Source organism: Brassica rapa, chromosome A03 (genome assembly GCF_000309985.2).
Source record: "Brassica rapa cultivar Chiifu-401-42 chromosome A03, CAAS_Brap_v3.01, whole genome shotgun sequence".
Taxonomy (NCBI): domain Eukaryota; kingdom Viridiplantae; phylum Streptophyta; class Magnoliopsida; order Brassicales; family Brassicaceae; genus Brassica; species Brassica rapa.
This window is the reverse complement of record NC_024797.2, coordinates 34,970,835-34,990,266: the sequence shown is the minus strand read 5'-3', so window position 1 is coordinate 34,990,266 and position 19,432 is coordinate 34,970,835. Positions and strand designations below refer to the sequence as shown.

General features: G+C 38.5%; 2 protein-coding genes, 1 long non-coding RNA gene, 1 other non-coding gene and 1 pseudogene across 4 annotated transcripts in view; 2 read left to right on the top strand and 3 right to left on the bottom strand.

The window, feature by feature from the left end:
- LOC103848277 overlaps window positions 1-19,432 on the bottom strand; it is a 38,928-nt gene that overhangs the window by 14,078 nt on the left and 5,418 nt on the right. The window contains exons 2-5 of the mRNA XM_033288221.1: window positions 8,321-8,419; window positions 7,674-7,782; window positions 7,152-7,224; window positions 25-4,358 (exon numbers count right to left, since the gene is read on the bottom strand). Of these exons, the coding sequence (XP_033144112.1) occupies window positions 3,201-4,358; window positions 7,152-7,224; window positions 7,674-7,690 (1,248 nt within the window). The 5' untranslated portion in view covers window positions 7,691-7,782; window positions 8,321-8,419 and the 3' untranslated portion in view covers window positions 25-3,200. The remainder of the gene's footprint in view (window positions 1-24; window positions 4,359-7,151; window positions 7,225-7,673; window positions 7,783-8,320; window positions 8,420-19,432) is intronic.
- On the bottom strand, window positions 1,780-2,958 carry LOC103849472 (protein FAR-RED ELONGATED HYPOCOTYL 3-like). Its single transcript, XM_009126225.2, has one exon. It carries the CDS (start codon window positions 2,956-2,958, stop codon window positions 1,780-1,782), a length of 1,179 nt encoding a protein of 392 aa, XP_009124473.2.
- Window positions 5,822-6,700, top strand: LOC117132860. The gene is made up of 2 exons (XR_004456542.1): window positions 5,822-6,357; window positions 6,440-6,700. It is a non-coding gene; the product is annotated as an uncharacterized LOC117132860 (long non-coding RNA).
- LOC117132693 overlaps window positions 8,409-19,432 on the top strand; it is a 27,635-nt pseudogene continuing 16,611 nt past the window's right edge.
- LOC117133164 lies at window positions 15,532-15,638 on the bottom strand. Its single transcript, XR_004457005.1, has one exon. It is a non-coding gene; the product is annotated as a small nucleolar RNA R71 (small nucleolar RNA).

Genomic DNA, 19,432 nt, shown 5'->3' with positions numbered 1-19,432 from the left:
ATGGAAGGTGAACCGAAGACATACCAGAAGATGGCCAGCTTCATTGGCTCTAATTAGGGATGTTAAGGTAGGGTAAAATAACCCAGCCCAGCCCAACCCACAGATAACCCAACCCAGTTTATACCCAACCCGCAAAAACTCATAAATATCAATCTTGAAATCCAGACCCAAAAAATAACCCAATATGGTATAGGTTTACCCATGGGTACCCAAAGTATTATCTTATTTATTTTTAAAAAATCATGTAAAATATTAATATCATTAATGTGAGCTTTAATATATAAACAAGATTTCGCAATTTTATAGAAAAACTTGTTTAACCGTAAAAACTCGTTCACGATTTTGGCGGAAAAACCTGTTTTCGATTTTGGCGGAAAAAGTCGGTTTTGCGATTTCGGCAGAAAATTTTGATTTTCCAGTTTTGGCGGAAAAACTCGATTTTTTGGTTTCGGCGGGAAAACTTGATTTTTCGGTTTCGGCGGGAAAACTCGGTTTTTCGGTTTCGGCGGGAAAACTCGGTTTTTCGGTTTCGGCGGGAAAACTCGATTTTTCGGTTTCGGCGGGAAAACTCGGTTTTTTCGGTTTCGGCGAAAAAACTTGCTTGCAGTTTTGGCGAGAAAACTCTGTCTTACGGTTTCGGCGGGAAAACTCGGTTTTTTGGTTTCGGCGAGAACACGATTTTTCGATTTCGGCGGAAATTTGAGTTTTGCAATTTTGGCGGGAAAATTGGATTTTGCGGTTTTTGCCGTGAAAATTGGGATTTGCGGTTTTGGCGAAAAAACTTGGTTTTGCGGTTTTGGCGGGAAAACTCGGTTTTACGGTTTTCAATCGGAAACTCGGTTTTGCGGTTTTGACGGGAACACTCGGTTTTGCGGTGTTGACGGGAAAACTTGGTTTTATGGTTTTGGCGGAAAAAGTCAGTTATGCGATTTCGGCAAAAAAACTCGATTTTTCGGTTTTGCCGTGAAAACTCGATTTTTCGGTTTTGACGGAAAACTCGATTTTTCGGTTTTGGCGGAAAACTCGATTTTTCGGTTTTGGCGTGAAAACTCATATTTTGGTTTCTGTGAGATAATTTATTTGTACGGTTTTGGCGGAAATTTTTTTTTTTTGATTTTGACGGAAAAAATGTTTTTGCAAATTTTATATAATTTAATTAAAAAATGGTGAAAATATAATAATATAATTGAAAACCCATGGGTACACCATTACCCTTTTATATTTACCCAACATAAATATGAGTTTTAAAATTAATACCCATGATTGACCCACTAAATCTTAGACGGGTAAAAACCCAACCCATAGGTAATTACCCATGTTAACATCCCTATTAGTGCTCATGTAGAATAAAATTTGATTTCGTGACATATGTAACTTTTCTAATCCCACGAGGTAGTGTATACAAAAAATATAGCTAACAATGATGTATTCCCTTCCCATTCGACAGAAAATGTATTCCAGATTATAATTTTTTCACTCGAAGTTTTTCGGATTTCACAACATGTTGAATACGTCACGTCATCATCCTAGAACATGGATAAGTTATGTCATCGCAACTGTAATAAAAATCATCAACTAACGAAAGGTTACATAACGAAAGTTTCACCAAGTTTTACAAACATAAAACGAAATCACTTTACTCAGGTTTCACTAAGGTTCACATTCATATAACACTTCAGTTCCTTCTGTTCCTTCAGGTCCTTCAGTTCCTTGAGTGCTTTGTGTTCCTTGAGTCCCTTCAGGTCCTTCAGTTCCTTCTATTCCTTCAGTTCCTTCAGTTCATTCAGCTCCTTCAGTTCCTTCAGCTCCTTCAGTTCCTTCAGCTCCTTCAGTTCCTTCAGCTCCTTCAGTTCCTTCAGTTCCCTGCGAGCAGTTGAAATAGCTAGCCAGACCCCTATTCGGGATATACTTATTAGGACGGGGACGGGGCCAACTTTCTCCCGCCGAAGGATGCCTTTTTTCCTGATGTCTTTCCTTTCTTTTCTTGTAGTCTGGAGGTAGAGGACACTTCGCCGCCGCGACTTCTTTTGGAACCATCCAATGAGTTATATGAGGGAGTGGATATATAGTCCTTCGATACGCTTTGGCCCACAGTGTAATGAAGTAATATTTCGAAATGAAATCGTACATGTCACTCAACTGTAATGGTCTATCATGCTTCAAACACTTAATGATAGCGCCTATTGCATGTCTACATGGGTATTTATCTATATCAAACTTCCTGCAACTGCACGTTTTATGTTGCAAATCCACGGAATAAGTCATTCCGTCTGCTCCAATAACACTGTATTCAAGCTGAAAAATGTTCAGCGGAGTCACTGTAAGTTTAGAACCTTTCGGTGTTCTGTTATGCAATTTGTTCTCCACCAAAGGAACCAATTTTCGAGATGATGGTCCTTCTGCTGCATCATTCCTATGTCTGTTGAACCACTCAGACATTTTCTCAATAACTGTATCAATCATAGGCAATAAAGACATCCTTCGCGCCTTTTCAAATACCGCATTCAAAGACTCCGCACAATTAGAGGTGTCTATGTTGTACCTAGCACCGGGGAAATGACACTTCGCCCACCGTTCGACTTCGACACTTTTATCAAGATACCTAGCACACGATGGATACCTCTCCCTAAAATCGTCATACTGCTTTTTAAACTCAGGCTCTGAATAAAGACATGCAACCTTTCGGAATAGTAGTGCAACCTCGTCCCTGCCATGATTGACATGACCTTTCACATTGTGCGATATATGCCAGATACAATACCCATGTTTAGACATCGGATACACTTCAGCAACAGCTTTTATCAGACTTGGATTTCTGTCTGAAACAAACACCAATTCCGTCGAATCCGGTATAACAGTTTTCAGCGTCGTGAAAAACCACTTCCAGCTTTCGTTTTTCTCCCCATCAACCACAACAAAGGCTATTGGATAATGGTGAAGGTTTGGATCCTGAGCCATGGCAATAATTAAACAACCACCTTAAATAGTCTTCAGGAAAGTTGCATCCACAGTGATGACTTTCCTCATGTATTCAAACCCTTCAATGGAGGCTCCCAGCGCAACAAATAGGTATCTGAACCGGTTGTCTTTATCCACTACCAAACTTGTTTTTGTATCCGGGTTCGCCTTCTCTAACATATACAAATAAGAAGGCAATATTCTATATCCCTTCTCGGGATCACCACGAATATCCGCAACAGCTAGTTTTTTCCTCTCAAACATGTCGTATACGACACTTCCACACCCACTTTCCTTTGCACCAGACCGGCCAGGATTTTCGCTTTTGGTGTCTCATATAGTCCCGGATAATCCTTGTGCACTATAGCTGCAACACATCTTGGTGTAACTTTCCTTTTCTTTCTAGTACTTGAAGTTACGCGAGAGCATGAATGCATATTCTTGTATGTTCTAATCGAGAACGCTTCAGAATTATTTATCTTTGTTGCTCTCACACTCCATTTACAACCTTCATCAGCTCCCCGACATTTCACCACATATCGACCCCTGTCCGAGTTGCAAATACTGATTCCGAAACAGTTCTCCTGTGATGCTCTATCAATAATATCTTTCACAGCTTCTTTACTCTCAAATTCTTGAAACAACTGAAGACCCAAACCATCTTCCCACTCTTTAACCACTGGATTTTCTTTTGCAACACGTGGGAGCTCAACATAGTACGAACTAGGACGAACACCCATAGAGTTATCCACGTCGCCCTCACTGTCCACGCCTCCTTCGCCGGCTTGTCCATTAACAATATTAATGCCCCCTTCGCCGGCTTCTCCATTAACAACATTAATGCCCCTTTCGTCGGCTTCTCCATTTATAACAACATTCTCCACCCGTTCAGCCCCCGGCAGATATAGTTCTGCTTTTTCAATGCGAGGAAATAGAGTGAGTGCACCCTGATTACCTTCAACTTCGGGTAATCCACTCGCAAGCTCACTATAGTTCCCACCATATGAGCTTTCTTTCTCAACTACTGATTGTTGCTCCATTACTGGAACTATTTCCATATCTTCGATGACCTCTACATGCAAAATACTTCTTCTTCCCTCTTTATACACTGATGTCAGATACACATACACATCTTCATCATCCAAAATATATGATTGCCTCTTATGTTCTACTACCAGTGGAATGTAACTCAGATTCATCCTCTTTAAACACGGATCTATGCTCTTCTTCTTGCATATCCTCTCCTTCAAACAAGAATAAGTGATCTCATCCAATGATGATGTCTTAAAGGATATACCATACAAACGACCATCGCTTGGAATCCATTCATAATCATCTCCAGATTTCGCATATTGTCCATCATAGTCAAAGTGTATGTTTGTAGAAGAATAACCCATTATCTGTTGTACCAAATAAAAGTATACAATTAAGGATAATCCTAGTTATACAGTTTTGCTATTAAAGTCCTACTAAATTATACTTGTTTACACTTTTTCTCAACAGTAAAGTTTTACCTATTTACACTTTTATAGTCTACCAGTTTCACCCTTTTAATTCCGGATTTCAGCTTTGATTCCCGACATTTCTTGTTGACTTTGATTACAAACACACCATACAACTCTCAATTAACAACACAAAGACCCATATATTCGAAATCTACTGTCTAAAAATCCCAACCTAACGAGCCGCATTGAGTTCATTCATTCGAGTCCACTATGATGGGATTGAGTTATAAGATACAGAGCAAGACAATGTTTTAACTGAAGTTTATCTGACCTGGGTTGGGGGTCAATTACAGCACCCACGCTCGCCGCAATCTCCTTTACAATAGAAACTCCGAACGATCGCTCTAGCTTTCATTCGCTTTCTTCGCCGTCCGTCGAGAGAGACAATTAGGGAGGAGAGAGAAAAATTAAAACTAATTAAAAAAATCCACCTGGTCAGGAGAGAGAGATAAGCCACGCTTTTTTTTTATTGGTCAAGTAAAGGAGCGTTTTGATTGGTCAAGTAGAGAGGGTTTTCATTGGTCAAGTAGAGAGGGGCACTTTCGACTTTGACCATCGAGTTGAAGAGTAGGAAAACAGATAAGAGTATGGCAGATTACATGAGAGTACGCTAGATCACTTTTTCCCTCATTAAGAGTACCTGAGCACTTGACTCAATTTTCTTATTGGTATTTCATAATTGCTTTCGTTGAAAATGTATATGCTTCTCTTTATATAAACTAATCTTACGGTTTTGTTCATATGTTTGTAGATGTTATTGGTCAAGCCATAGATATTGGGGAAATGAAGGTCGTGCCAGTGTAAGGTAAAGAAACCAAGAAGCTGGAGCTTACCTTGACAGATACAAAGTAAATTTATTTGAATCACCTCTCCACACACAGACATTTCATATATATCAAAACATGGTGTAGTAATCTTTATATTTTTCATATACTATCAGTAATCACCAAATCGCATGTTGTTTTTGGGGTCGTTTTGCTGAGCACCTTTTGTATGCATACAAAGTTGGTCAAGTGAATCAAAATTTTCTCGGCTTACTGAGGTTTGCTAAAATCAATGTTTACAAGGGTAAGATATTTACTAAACATATGAAAAGTATACATTTAAAATAGGATTTTCATTCATTGCGATAATTTATTTGGTTTGATGTAGGACAAGTTCAGATAACAAATTCATTTGAAACTTCAACTCTGGAGATCAATCCACCTGGATTTGATGTGCAAGATTATCAAAGACTGTACGTTTTATTCTAATCTCATAACTACCTTTTTTAAACGTCCTTATGCAAAGTTTTTTTTTGTGATTTAGGATGCCAAATGATGAGCTTGCTCTCACAACTAGTACTGGTGAGGTTGTAAAACCTAAAGGGAACAAACGCCAACAAGATAAGTGGTTTGTTTATCTAGATAGAACAGTCTTGGATATCATAATGGCAACTGAGGTTCATTTTTTAATCCCTAAATTTAGCAAACCAGTCTAGGCATTTACTAACACTAATATTATTTCTATAGATTGAAAAATGCATTGTTGAGGGAACATTGTATGCAATAGATACATACTGGACATGATATTATTTTGGTTGTGTTAAGTGTCACTTCAAGAAGGTGACCAACATTGCTAAGAAGGATATTTTGCCTGTGAAATATTTGTGGTATTGCGATTCATGCAAACATGAAGTTACCAATGTTGCACCTAAATATATTCCTTACATCTTAAAAGCCCGAAAATGCTTATAATCTATTTGACTTACCTATTTTATTTATGATTTCGGTTTCAGGTGCATCTATTAATAAAGGATGACACTGGTGAAACTAAGGTGATATTGCTTGATACTATTGTTGAACCTGTTGTTGGAGTAAGTGCTGAAGTGCTCTTAGATAGTTCTCTAGAAGAGGTATCAATAAGGTATCTTTACACTGTTATATTATTGTTTTTGTTTTTTGTTTTTATAATGTTGTATATATATTACTATTTAGGTTGAGGATCCTGAAGATATACCTGACTCTATTAACGAGTTAATTGGAAAGATTTTCAAATTTGGTGTCTATGTGAGCAAAGACAATGTTGACTATGGATCTCATATATTTAGCATTGGCAAGACTTGGTCTGCTGATGAAATAATATCTGAGTCTGACGAAGAGAATACTGAAGATACATTGACTAATGTTGTTTCATATAATCGTTCATCAGGAAAGGTTTGTAATTTTTTGTTTTCTGTTTTTTAATATATAAGATTAAGCATTTTTGTATTGGTGAACTTAATGTTCTTATATGATATTTGTTTCAGGTATCTTACATCACCATTGAAAGTGAAGATAACACATGTTTATCTTCTACTCCACTGTCTAAACGAAAAGGAGACAATGAAGTTGATGACCTGTCTTCTACTTCAAAGAAACAATGCTCTAAGATAATCAAAGTGGAAAAGAATGTGGAGGAGTAGTTAAAGGATGCGTGGGTTTATGGATATGGTTGCATGTTTTCTTATTTTTCTATTATATGTTTCTTTTCAGTCTGGGATTTTAGTGGTTTTTCAATAATCATGAGTTCTAATAAAGATGATTTTTAATAAATATGAGTCTTTATAGAGATGTCATTCATTTCTTAAGTGTATTCAAAGTGATCAAGCTCTTATTCATATTTAAATGTGTTTACTATACAACGCGTGAGAGAGAGGTGGAAACTTACTTGACATGTGCTGTAGTTGGAATCCATTTTTGAAACCCAATGAGCATTTTTTACTTCATGATACACCAATATCCTGTACAGAAAAAAAATAACTTAAAGTTTATAGCACTATAAAATATTAAACAAACATTTATAGAAATATTTTTTAAACGTAAAGAATATTACAAAATTTAAAAAAATAGTAAACAATTTTGTTAAGATAGATTATTTACTGTAATATTGTATCTACAATTATATGTTTTTGCGATCTAAAAAGATATTATATTATTAATTATGTAAAGAATCTTAACTGAAGTAATTCTCATTTTAATTTACCATCATCCCGCCTATACATTTACTTCAGAACATTTCGTTTATCAACCCACGAAGAGAAATTTTTCATTTTAGAAACATAATTGGCAGCAGTCACTGAACAATTGTAAACCTATCAGAATTGAAGTTAAGGTGATCTACTAATTTCTCAGAGCCGTAAACCTTATTTTATTGTATAGTATAGTTAAATACAAAGAGTTTTCTGCATACCTATGAAAAGAAAGCATGTTGCTCCACTTGGAGCTGATGGTCGTTGGAAACCTTCACAGTCATGGTCTAAACAAAGAACCCGCGTTTCCTCCCATACTAAAGATGTCTCCTTGAGTACAGTTTTTGCAAGACTATTGAATGATGTTACCAGTAAAAACTACCCATAAATGTCTCACTCACGAGTAACAATGTCTAAACCTAAAAACAAGCTAGGTAGATATCTATGCTAAACTATGCCTATGTTGATGTTCTAAGTTTATTATTCCATTCAACTAATATATGCGTTGTTAAATGTGTAGTGTTTCCTTATAAAGAAAGCAAAGATAGTCCTAATCAAAAGAAAAGAAGCCAGTTAACTAAATGTACATCTTCTTTACTACCAGAGTATTCAAAGATAAAACAAAAGAGTGTCTTCTATGCCTATACGTTTTTACTTTCATCAACTAATTCATTTTATTATGCAGGAATCTCAACTATCTACACTGTATCATGTCCAAGTCAGCTCACATTTGAAATACAACACACACCAATCTCTAATATGCCAAACTCAAATAATAGAGATATGCCAAGAGATTCAGAAATGTCCACTTTTGATAGACAACATAGATGTATATCTTATATACTGCCATAGTGATAAAAATACTAACCAAATAGTCTGTGATTTTACCATGACGTGTCTTATATACTGCTACAATTCTATCTCCCTTAGAGCTTCTGTTGTTTTACGATGCAGGAATGTCGGGTACCTACATTGAATCATGCCCAAGTCAGCTTACATTTGAAAGACAACAAACACCAATTCATAAAATACCAAACACAAATACCAAGGAAACGCCAAGAGATTCATCAATGTCAAAAATGATCAATTAGAACATAACGGTCCACATGATGATTCGTTTAATGAAGGTATTTCCTACTAATATGTTTAAACCACAATTTCATGTCTGATACTATGGCTATTTTATATATGTTTTGCAGATTTACTCGCGCAAGTGGAAGATATAGAATTCATCGAGTGTAGTAGTCAGGAAAGCTCTGGTACTGATCATTCAGATGGCAAACAATCTATTGATGAGGAACCAGAGGTAGACAACCAATATGAACGAGTTAGTTTACTGGCAGCCATGTTTAGAAAAGCTTTCTCTGAAGTGAAGAAAAAAGTCAAAACAGTGCCGTCCAAAGAAGATGGTTAGTTTAATTACTGAAGTTATATTTTGACTGTGGAAGACGTTTTCCTAACCTACGTTCTTATAATTTAACAGATTATGTTGATGAGGGTGACACAGAGCACACTTGTGTTCATTGTGGATATATCATGTGATATGGTGAACGCATAAACAAGAGTAAATCTAGACAAAAACGTATATTTACTTTGTGTTGCATGCCAGGACAAGTTCAGTTGCCATATTTAAAGAAACCCCTTGAGCTTCTAATGAACCTTCTAACAGGAAGTGATAAGCTTAGCAAACTTTTTCAAAGGAATACTAGAGCATACAATATGGTTTTTTCTTTCACTTCTCTTGGTGGAAAGGTAGAGAAATCTCTAAACAAGGGAAAATGACCACAAATGTTTCAGCTTCACGGTGAAAACTATCATCTAATGGGAAGTTTAACACCACCTGAAGGAGGCTATGCCAAGTTTGGATAGCTATACATTGTTGACACAGAGAATAAAGTTGAAAATAGATTTAATGCTCTGAGGTAACTAATTTTTTCACTAATAATATATGTTCTTTTTGTCTATAGTTCTGATGTATGATTAAATGGTTGTTGTTTTTTGTCTGCTACCAGCATATCAAAAAAGACCTCCTCGGACAGTAAGAAAGATGGGTTGAAGAAGGATATTATTCAACCTATTATGAAGATGTTGAATGATGTTAATCCATATGTTATGCAGTTTCGATCAGCTAGAGAGACATTTGTGGAGAATCCTGAACAGAATTTCCATATGCGAATTGTCAGTAAAAGTGACAAGGATGGTAGGACATATAAAATGGCAACAACATCAGAGGTTGCTGCATTGATTCCTGGAGATTTTAATTTAGGAATGGATAAGCGTGATATTGTTCTACAGCATAAGTCTGGACGACTTACCAGGATTGATGAGGTTCACATCTCCTATCTAGCACTACAATATCCTCTAATATTTGTTTATGGTGAGGATGGTTTCAGGATTAGTATAAAAAAGGTGTCACAGAAGCTTCAAAGAAACTCAAAAAAGATACTATCAGTATGAGGCGGTTTTTTTGCTTTTCGGATGCAAGAGCGTGAAAATGAGTCACACATTCTACTTTATTCAAGGAGGTTATTTCAACAATTCATAGTGGATGCTTATACTACTATCGAGTCCAACAGACTGAGGTATTTGAAGCTTAATCAGACATGTTTGCGTTCGGATAGTTATGACTCTATTAAACAGTCTGAGAATGCTGGGAACTTGGACATGAATGAACAAGGACAACAATTTGTTCTACCAGGTACTTTCACAGGGGGTCCAAGATACATGAAGAATATGTACTTGGATGCTATGGCCATTTGCAGACATTTTGGTTTTCCAGACCTTTTCATCACATTTACATGCAATCCGAAATGGCCAGAAATTACAAGATTCCTTCAGAAAAGGGGCTTGAATTCAGATGACATAACGGAAATTATTTGTCGAATCTTTAAGATGAAACTTGATTCTTTGATGAATGATTTGACAAAAAAATATTCTCGGAAAGACATCTACATGTAAATTGAATTTCGACTCATTTTTAATATAGTTATAATATTAGTATGTCTGGTTATATGAGAATTTCAGAATAAACTTTATATTGATTGGATCATGTGCAAACAATTAATATTCTTATTGTGTTTTTTTTATTTCAGCTACGTATACTGTTGAATTTCAAAAGAGAGGCTTGCCACATGCTCACATTCTCCTCTTTATGCATCCTTCCTCCAAATTTCCAAAACAGAAGATATTGATAGAATCATATCAGCTGAGATCCCAGGTAAATCATCTGATCCAGATCTTTACAATGTTGTAAGGATATGATGATTCATGGTCTGTGTGGAACTGCTAATATGAACTCTCCCTGTATGGAAAATGGGCAGTGTTCGAAAATGTTTCCTAAGCCATTTGCAGAGAATACTAAAGTGAAAAAGGATGGGTTTCCGGTTTATAGAAGACGCGAGCAGTCGATTATTAGCAGTTCTATTAATGTAGAGTGGTGCAACCAAGTTGGTTCTATTAAGTATTTATTTAAATACATTAATAAAGGAGCGGACCGTGTTACGGTAGTTGTTGAACCACCAGGCCCACAAGTCTCAGCCTCAATATGTACGAATCATACAATACCGAGTTCAGCAACATCGTTCTCAGCTACAGGGAATGATGGAGAGATTAAAAAAAATGAAATAAAGGATTTCTTTGATTGCAGGTAAATTACTAATTCATGATGTCTAACGTGATGACATTAATAGATTATTATACTTTTGTTCTGATATCCTAACTTCTATATCTATGTTTTTTGTAGATATGTTTCTACTTGTGAAGGATCATAGATGATTTTTACATTTCCAATACATTATAGATCCACATCAGTTGAGATACTTCAATGGCATCTACCAGGGAAACAAAACATTATCTTCAGAGGGAAGGACAAACTGAAGGATGTTGGTCAAAAACTAATATAGAACACTATGTTTTTGGCTTGGTTTAAGCTGAATGAAGTTGATGCATTCGCTCGGACTCTTACTTATATTCAGATTCCCAACTATTACACCTATTCCAAAAGTCAGAAGAAGTTCACTAAAAGGAAACAAGGCTTCAGCGTTGGAAGAATTAACTATGGCCCACGTAAGCAAGAAAATGCTTATTATCTGAGAGTATTGTTAAACTATGTCAGAGGTCCGACCAGCTATGATGATATTAAAACCTACAATGGGGTGGTTTATGAGACGTACAAAGAGACATGTTATGCCCGAGGAATCTTAGATGATGACCAGGAGTATATAGATGACTTAGTGAGGCGTAGTTATGATAGTTCTGCAGCTGTTGTTCGTGGTCTTTTTGTTCTAATGCTTCTGTCAGATAGTCTGTCTCAACCAGATGTTGTTTGGAAACAAACTTGGGAACTGTTATCTGAAGATATAGAGTATAATCGAAGTATGCTTTTTGAATAGGCCAGGTACAATATCATATATTCATATACATTGTGATATTTATATCTTTTTCTATAAGTTTAACTTTATGTTCTTCCTTCATCTACATGTAATTTGAAACTGGTATATGTAGATGGTTCATATTCATTAACATAAAGTTTTGTGTGTTCAATTTTTTGCAGGACTTATACTCAGTGACAGTGACAAGAAACTATATGCTCTTATAGAGATCAAGAAGCTTATGAAAAGGAATGGGAGTTCACTATCAGTATATGAGTCTATGCCTAAGCTGCCTCCCAAATTCAAACCGATTGAAAATCTTTTGATCTTGGATGAACTAAATTACGATCTTGATGAATTGCAAACCACTCATGATAGAGATATTCTGAAGATGACTGTCGAACAAAGATTAATATATGATGAGATCATTGGTGCTATTTCTGAAGATAGAGGTGGAATGTTCTTTGTTTATGGGTTTGGTGGCTCTGTAAAAACCTTTCTTTGGCAAATTTTATCAGCTGCGGTTAGGTGTAGGGGAGATATAGTTCTTAATACCGCATCTAGTGGAATTGCTTATTTATTGTTACAAGTTGGTAGGACTGCTCATTCACGTTTCAGCATTCCAATCAATCCGGATGAGTTTACTACATGTTCATTTCCTCATGGATCAGATAAAGCTAATTTGATAAAGGAGGCGTGATATCACTCAAATTACCCTAAAGAGTGTTACTCTCATCAAAAGAGGTTCAGATGTAGTACTTAGGGATCGAATCCACAGAGACTCTAGGATTACTCAACAGACTTAAATAATTAGAAATCAAGATAGACTAAAAGATTTTAATAGTTGTAAAAGCAGTAAATGATAAATCGAAAACAATAGTGATTCAATAGATTGAATTGAAGTGGTTTCAAGATTGGGAAAGCAGCTAGATTCAGGCAATTATCAAGGATATAAAATGTATGCACTTAGTTTAGACTAAAGGGTTTAATGGTTCTTGAACTAAACATTGATTTAACCGGATAAGTTATCTTCGCTAGATCTCGGATCTCAACTGTCGTGTTTTGATCTTGAGAGAGTGTCGATCGATGTGACATTATGTACATCGACCGATACATCTTTGTAACGATCGACCGACATAACGATAGTTGCGTCGATCGACGGTTATTCTAGCGAGCTTTGCAAACGGGTTTAACTTGTTCTCTAACCTTCTCAGACCAACTGTCGTTGCGCCTGAGTTAGTTAGATCACGCAAATGGGTTCAGGTATTGAGGGGAGACGGTTAGTTGGACTCAATTAATCCTAAGATCTAAAATGAAGGTGATCAATCTTAATTTTAGCATTAAGTTCATAAGCAATGAAAGAACAATCAAAACACCTTTTTAATAGTCATATTAGCAGTACATAATTTCAACCATGGTGAGAAACCTAAATCTAACAATTGGTTTACTCAAACATATTCATGAGAGACAAAGTCATGATGGTGTGAAATAAACTCAAATGAAACATAGAACACTGATATACCCTGGATTTGACCCATTTTTATCCATGGTATATTACTATTTTACTATATATATATCTATGTTTTCTACTCTTCTAGGTATGTTTTCAGGTTCAGGTACATATCGGAGTAAAGCTATGACTTTGGAGCATTTTGGAGCATAAAGGACATTTCACCCGAGCTGGCCACTTAGAGGTCGACGAGAGGAAGAATAATCGATCGATTCGCATCAGTGCTGACGATCGATATCAGGAAATGCCTCGACAGATGAAGATCAATATCGATCGATGTACACATGTACCGTCGACCGATGTCGAGACACCAGACGCGACATTTTGGATTCAGCAGACTTAAAAACCAAGGCCAAGCCAAATTACCAAAATGCCCTGACGAGTTTTTAACCTAGTAGAATATATACTGCCTAAGTGTTTGACGGCAGAGAGAGCTTTTTCTTTTCTAGACCTAGTTTTGTTACAAGTTTCATTTGGGAGAGAAGATCACTTGTGATTGGAACTCCTTGTTTCATTTCTTTATCATCAATTCTATGAGTTTTTATTTACCCATTGATATGAATTGATTCGCTATGTCTGAGTAGTTCAACTGTTAGATCCAGGGTTCAGATAGGTTTGTGGGATTAGCCCCAAACTATAGATCTGCCTTGTTGTCATATTCATGATAGATTTGTACGCATTGCTTGTTTTAGCCTAGCTAACTAGAACATGATCATAGGATTGCATATTCAAGCACCCTTGTTATCCCATCCTGACATCTATCTATCATACTAGGATTGCTAGAGAGGGCTAACGGCCAATTTAGAATCTTAGTAGAGAATTTTCATACTCGTGCATAGGCCTGGCTAGAACCCATCGATCGACGTCCTCAACTGACAATCGATCGATGTTGGCAAAAGTGTATCGGTCGACATCTTAATAGACTATCGATCGACACTCTCATGTGTCTGCATCTAACCGGTGAGACACAAGATCTAGTCTGTTAACCAGTGGTACATGCGACAGCTGATCACTGAGTTAAGCGAATGAGCTCTAATATATCATGCATGCCACAGTTAGGCATCTATAGGAATTATAATCTCCAACACCTGAATAGTGGTCCTGCATCTAATATCATTTCCAACCTAAGTTACATTTATCATTTACTCGCTAGTTACTATTGCTATTTTATTTAAAACATTACAACCTTTAGAATTAATAAACACTAGATTTTATTGTTCCCTAGCTCCTTGTGGATTCGATCCCTAAGTACTATATCTGAACCTCTTTTGATGAGAGTAACACTCCTTAGGGTAATTTGAGTGGTATCAAATTTGGCGCCGTTACCGGGGAGCTTTGATCGCCATTAGATTTAGTTTTATTAGTTCTTATTCTTTTCTTTACCCCCTTTTCTAATAATCTTTCTTTTCCTTGTCTTTTCAGGTGCATGCCCAGCGGTACCATAAGCAACAAGGAGAAAGACTTGCTGTTCTCAGACGATCCTGTTCATTTGGAACGCACCATCCGTAGAGGTCAACGTTCACATCGCTCGACGCAACCACTTCGTCGTCGATCGATACGCACAACCAACCGTCGACCGACACCAAACCGTCGTCGTCGATCAATCCCAGTCGTCCGACAACGATCGATACTACACCGTGTACGTCGATCGATAACGTGTCGTCAAAAATGGTAAACATTATTATTCTAACTCAGGATGAGAACGGAAACCTGTATGACCAGGCCGGTCATCTGCGTAATGCAACAGGTCAGAAAATAGATGCTCAGGGAACTGTAATCCCTGATGCTGATGCTACAGGAGCTGCTTAACCTGTAGATGAGGAGGCTCGATCGAAACCACTGGCCGACTACAATCGCCCAGATGAGTACTATTCCAACAGATCAGCGATTCGACTTCCGGAGATCCAGAAGCAGAATTTCGAGCTGAAGCCTCAATACTACACTCTCGTGTCGCAGATACCCTACTCTGGGTTACCGCACGAGCATCCTATGGACCATTTGGAACGGTTCGAGGATCTGATTGCTGCCATTCGAATGGAAGGAGTCCCCGAAGATTACCTGCTATGCAAGCTCTTCAGATACACGCTGAATGGAGAAGCGATGCACTGGCTTAGGCAGCAACCCACAGGATCTTTAACATCCTGGAGCGACATCAAGAATGATTTCTTACGAAACTTCTTCGATGAGGCACGCACTGAAGAACTTTGGAACAAAATTTCCACATTCTCGCAGAAGGCTGGAGAGTCCTTCAAAGATGCGTGGATTAGATTTAGGTTTTTCCAGCGAGACTGTCCACACCATGGATTTAATGAAGTGCAGCTGCTAAGCACTTTCTTCCGAGGTCTCGCCTTATAGTATCAAATGGCTCTTGATACGGCGAGTGAAGGAAACTTCACTACTCGGAACCCGTTGGAAGCTGTGAGACTTATCAAAAACCTTGCTAACAGCAGCAGCACCAAAAACACTGACTCTGAACGGAAGAAGTCTGTAGCCTCTATCGGGAAGGAACAAATGGACGAAGTAAGAGCTAAGTAAGATGTGGTGCACGAACTTCGTAGGAAGCAAGTATGTTCAGCTGAAGGAGAAGTAGCAGATACCGAAGGAGAAGAAGATGTGAACTACATCGGAGGTACCGGATTCCAAAAATTTGGAAACCAGGGCGGAAACATAAACTTCTTTGGAAATGGCCAAAGAAGTAACCAAAGTTCACAATTTCAAAAACCCTTCAACAACAGCAAGAGCTACTCGAACTTTTACTATCAAAATCCACGACCCCAAACTCAGGAAAGCAAGATCGAAGAAATGTTTAATCGAGTATTGTTGGGACAACAACAAATCACTGTGGATTTCAACGGTAAGATAGACTCTGCCTACAACAATCTGAACACCAAAATCGAGACCTTAGGGACTCAGGTGAGAAAACTTGAAACCCAAGTAATTCAGACGGGCGAGACTATTAAGAGGAAAGAAGCTTTTGCTAGAGAAGCAGGAGCCGACAAAGGGAAACACCACGTAAATGCCATCATAGATGATGAATTTTGGCAAGTGGTGAGAAATGAAAACCTTGAGGAAGGGGATTTCGAAGTCGAAAGCTCCATGAGTCTCGGCGGATCCCAATGGTGTCGACCGATGTCGATGAACTCGCATCGATCGACAGACCATGATGAAGATCGATAGACGGATTACTCCAGACATCGATCGACGTCGTCTGCCGATTCGACTGAATGCAATGCGGTTCGAATTCTAACTCATGAAGAATTCGCAGCTAAGCATCCTCACCCACCCTCCCCTTTCTATGAAAAAATCGATCGATCGGTTAACTCAACCATCGATCGACAGAGTGAGTCCGACGTCGCCCGTCACAACACACCTCCCATCGATCGACATGCACCTCTAACATACCGAGTGCGGTTGCCCTCAATCGATAATGATTACATCAATGCACTCAAACCACCACCTAAACCATTAGCAAACCCACCCGAACCAACACCCAACCCTTTAAATAGTTCAACAAAACCTGTTCAAGAGGAACAAGAATCTGAAGGGAGAAGGTTAAGGAAAAGGAAGGAGAAGATTCCTAAAAACCTTAAGAGGGAAGCTAACGGTAAGGAGATGGATGGTTTCACTAAACGAGTCCTCAGAATCCCAATCGAAAAACCTTTTGATGAAGCTTATTTCACACACCGGTTGTGGATATTCTTCAGAGAAACAAAGGTAACTGAGGAGGACATTAGGAGAATGTTTCATCAAGTCAGAGGAAAGATGAAACACATGATCACATTGACGAAGAAGAGTGATCTTGGGAAGTTTGCAATACCATGCATAGTCAAGGGTGTTGAATTTCCCCATTCAATGTGTGACACATGAGCATCGGTTAGTATCCTCCCTCGGATCATGGCGGACCAGCTTGGTTTGACCATCGAACCCTCAACAGAATCCTTCACCTTCGTGGATCTTTAAGAGAAACGATCCGGAGGCATCATAAGAGATCTGGAGGTGCTGATTGGTAATGCCCTTGTCCCTGTAGATTTTCATGTTTTAGACATCGAGATTAACTGGAACTCTTCACTTCTGCTTGGAAGATCCTTCCTAGCTACAGTAGGAGCTGTATGTGACATGAACAAAAACAAATTGTGTCTAACGCTCATAGACCCAAACATCCACTACGATCCCATCCGACCTAAGAGAAAGGTAATTAATTCTGTGGATTATGGGAAAGAACTCGGCTTCATTGGCGCATGCCACTGTGGAGCAGAGTATGAATCGGAGTACGAAACAGAGTACTCGGGATCGATCGACACCACAACCTTTCCATCAATCGATTCCAATGTGTCAATGGTGACCGATGACCACAACAATACATAACTCGACGTAATGCACCCACTTGACCATTTCGCTTCACCTAATCATTGCTACCAACATTTTGCCTTCCAACCTCCAACCAGGAGAGGACATGATGATTATTCCATAGGCAGTTGGGCAGACAGTGGTTTCCACGAAAGTTTTGCAGTTGACACTGTAATTACTTCACCTCATGAGGAACATACCGAGGAATACGATGAGGATTACTGGAAAGAACGTGCAATAGAAATGTCTTTGCAGGATGAAAGACTTGAAACACACAACTTCACCAACACTTTTCCAACATCGTTCGACGCTGTGAAATCCACATCGGTCGATCCCCACCCTCGTCCAGCAAAACAACCGCTCACATCGATCGACACCAGTAAAGGAACATCGATCGATATTCGCACCGCAGCGAAAACTCAGGAGCAGGAGAATATTCCCTCCCTAACTAGGTTTACAGATACCTATATAAATCGTTTTGCACCCCCAAAACCACCTACACATATTAGAGCAAACACACAAGCAAATAAGATGAACACTCTTCCTTCTACATCAACAGAAAAATCCATGAAGAGCAATCATCTCAAGAACACAAATTCTGCAGAAATTACTCTGCCATCGATCGATGTATCTGTATCTACGTCGATCAATACTACTCTAGACCCTAATCTCTCTATTTCTAAAAAGAATAATTATGCAAACATTGATTACGGTTTTCTAACACCTGATGAATTTGGTATTTTCGGGGATACAGATGGCAACGCACATGCAATGGATGGAAGGATTTTACAAGTGTCCAGAGAGGACATAGCAGACATCCTTCAAGTAACCAATGGACCCGACAACCTATTCTCACAGCAACGTGGCACTCCAGACGTCATTCTAACAGATCCCAATAACCACGCAGGAGTCACCACAACAGAAACCAACCCAGATCTATCACGCCACCCAAAAGGGCAAGCATCGATCAACAGTATCATGGAGACATCGATCGACAGGGTAACACCAACGTCGATCGATATGGACAATCCGACGTTGATCGACAGACACTATGAATGTGGGAGGCGCGCTTTCGACATGTATGGAGCCAGAAAGTTCACTTGGGAACAAAGGGACGAATATGGAGTCTACAGAGATGAGCGTGGACACGCACGAAGCGCAGCTGGTGAGATGATACCTGTCACAAAGGACAACATCAGAAAAATACTGGAAAGAACATTTCTTTTTGAAGAGAGCCACATCTGTCTTCCAGAACATGCCACTTCCTTCACACTCGCAAGACTGGCACCAGAATTCTACACCAAAGAAGAAATCGATGAAATGGTGTTTGGTATTTGTGGAGCTCAGGAGAAACTGGGAGAGGAGCTCAAAACACTGATAGATGAAACACATCAGCCTTTAAATAGAGGCTACAATGAGCTTTTCAGATTTATGGCAGAAATGAGGACATAAATTGATAGTTTACGTCAGCAATTTGAGAAGGAAGCTACGACCTCAGCATCGATCGACGCACCATGTGCAAAATCGATCGACGTCAGTCTTACCACAGCTCAAACCCTTGCAGAACCGCGATGTTCAACACAACACAGGGATGAATGGGAAGTCTCATACATCGACACAAGAATAAACGACGTTTACTGCCCTCTCAACAACAACGTGGACTGGCTAAGCACCAAAATCGAGCTACTACAGCAAGACCTGGACACCATTTGCAAGAAGGACCAACATCCAGCCACATCGATCGACATGTGCA

Excerpts from the sequence above, each read along its gene's own strand:
- LOC103849472 (XM_009126225.2), bottom strand. The coding sequence starts at position 2,958 with ATGGCTCAGGATCCAAACCTTCACCATTATCCAATAGCCTTTGTTGTG.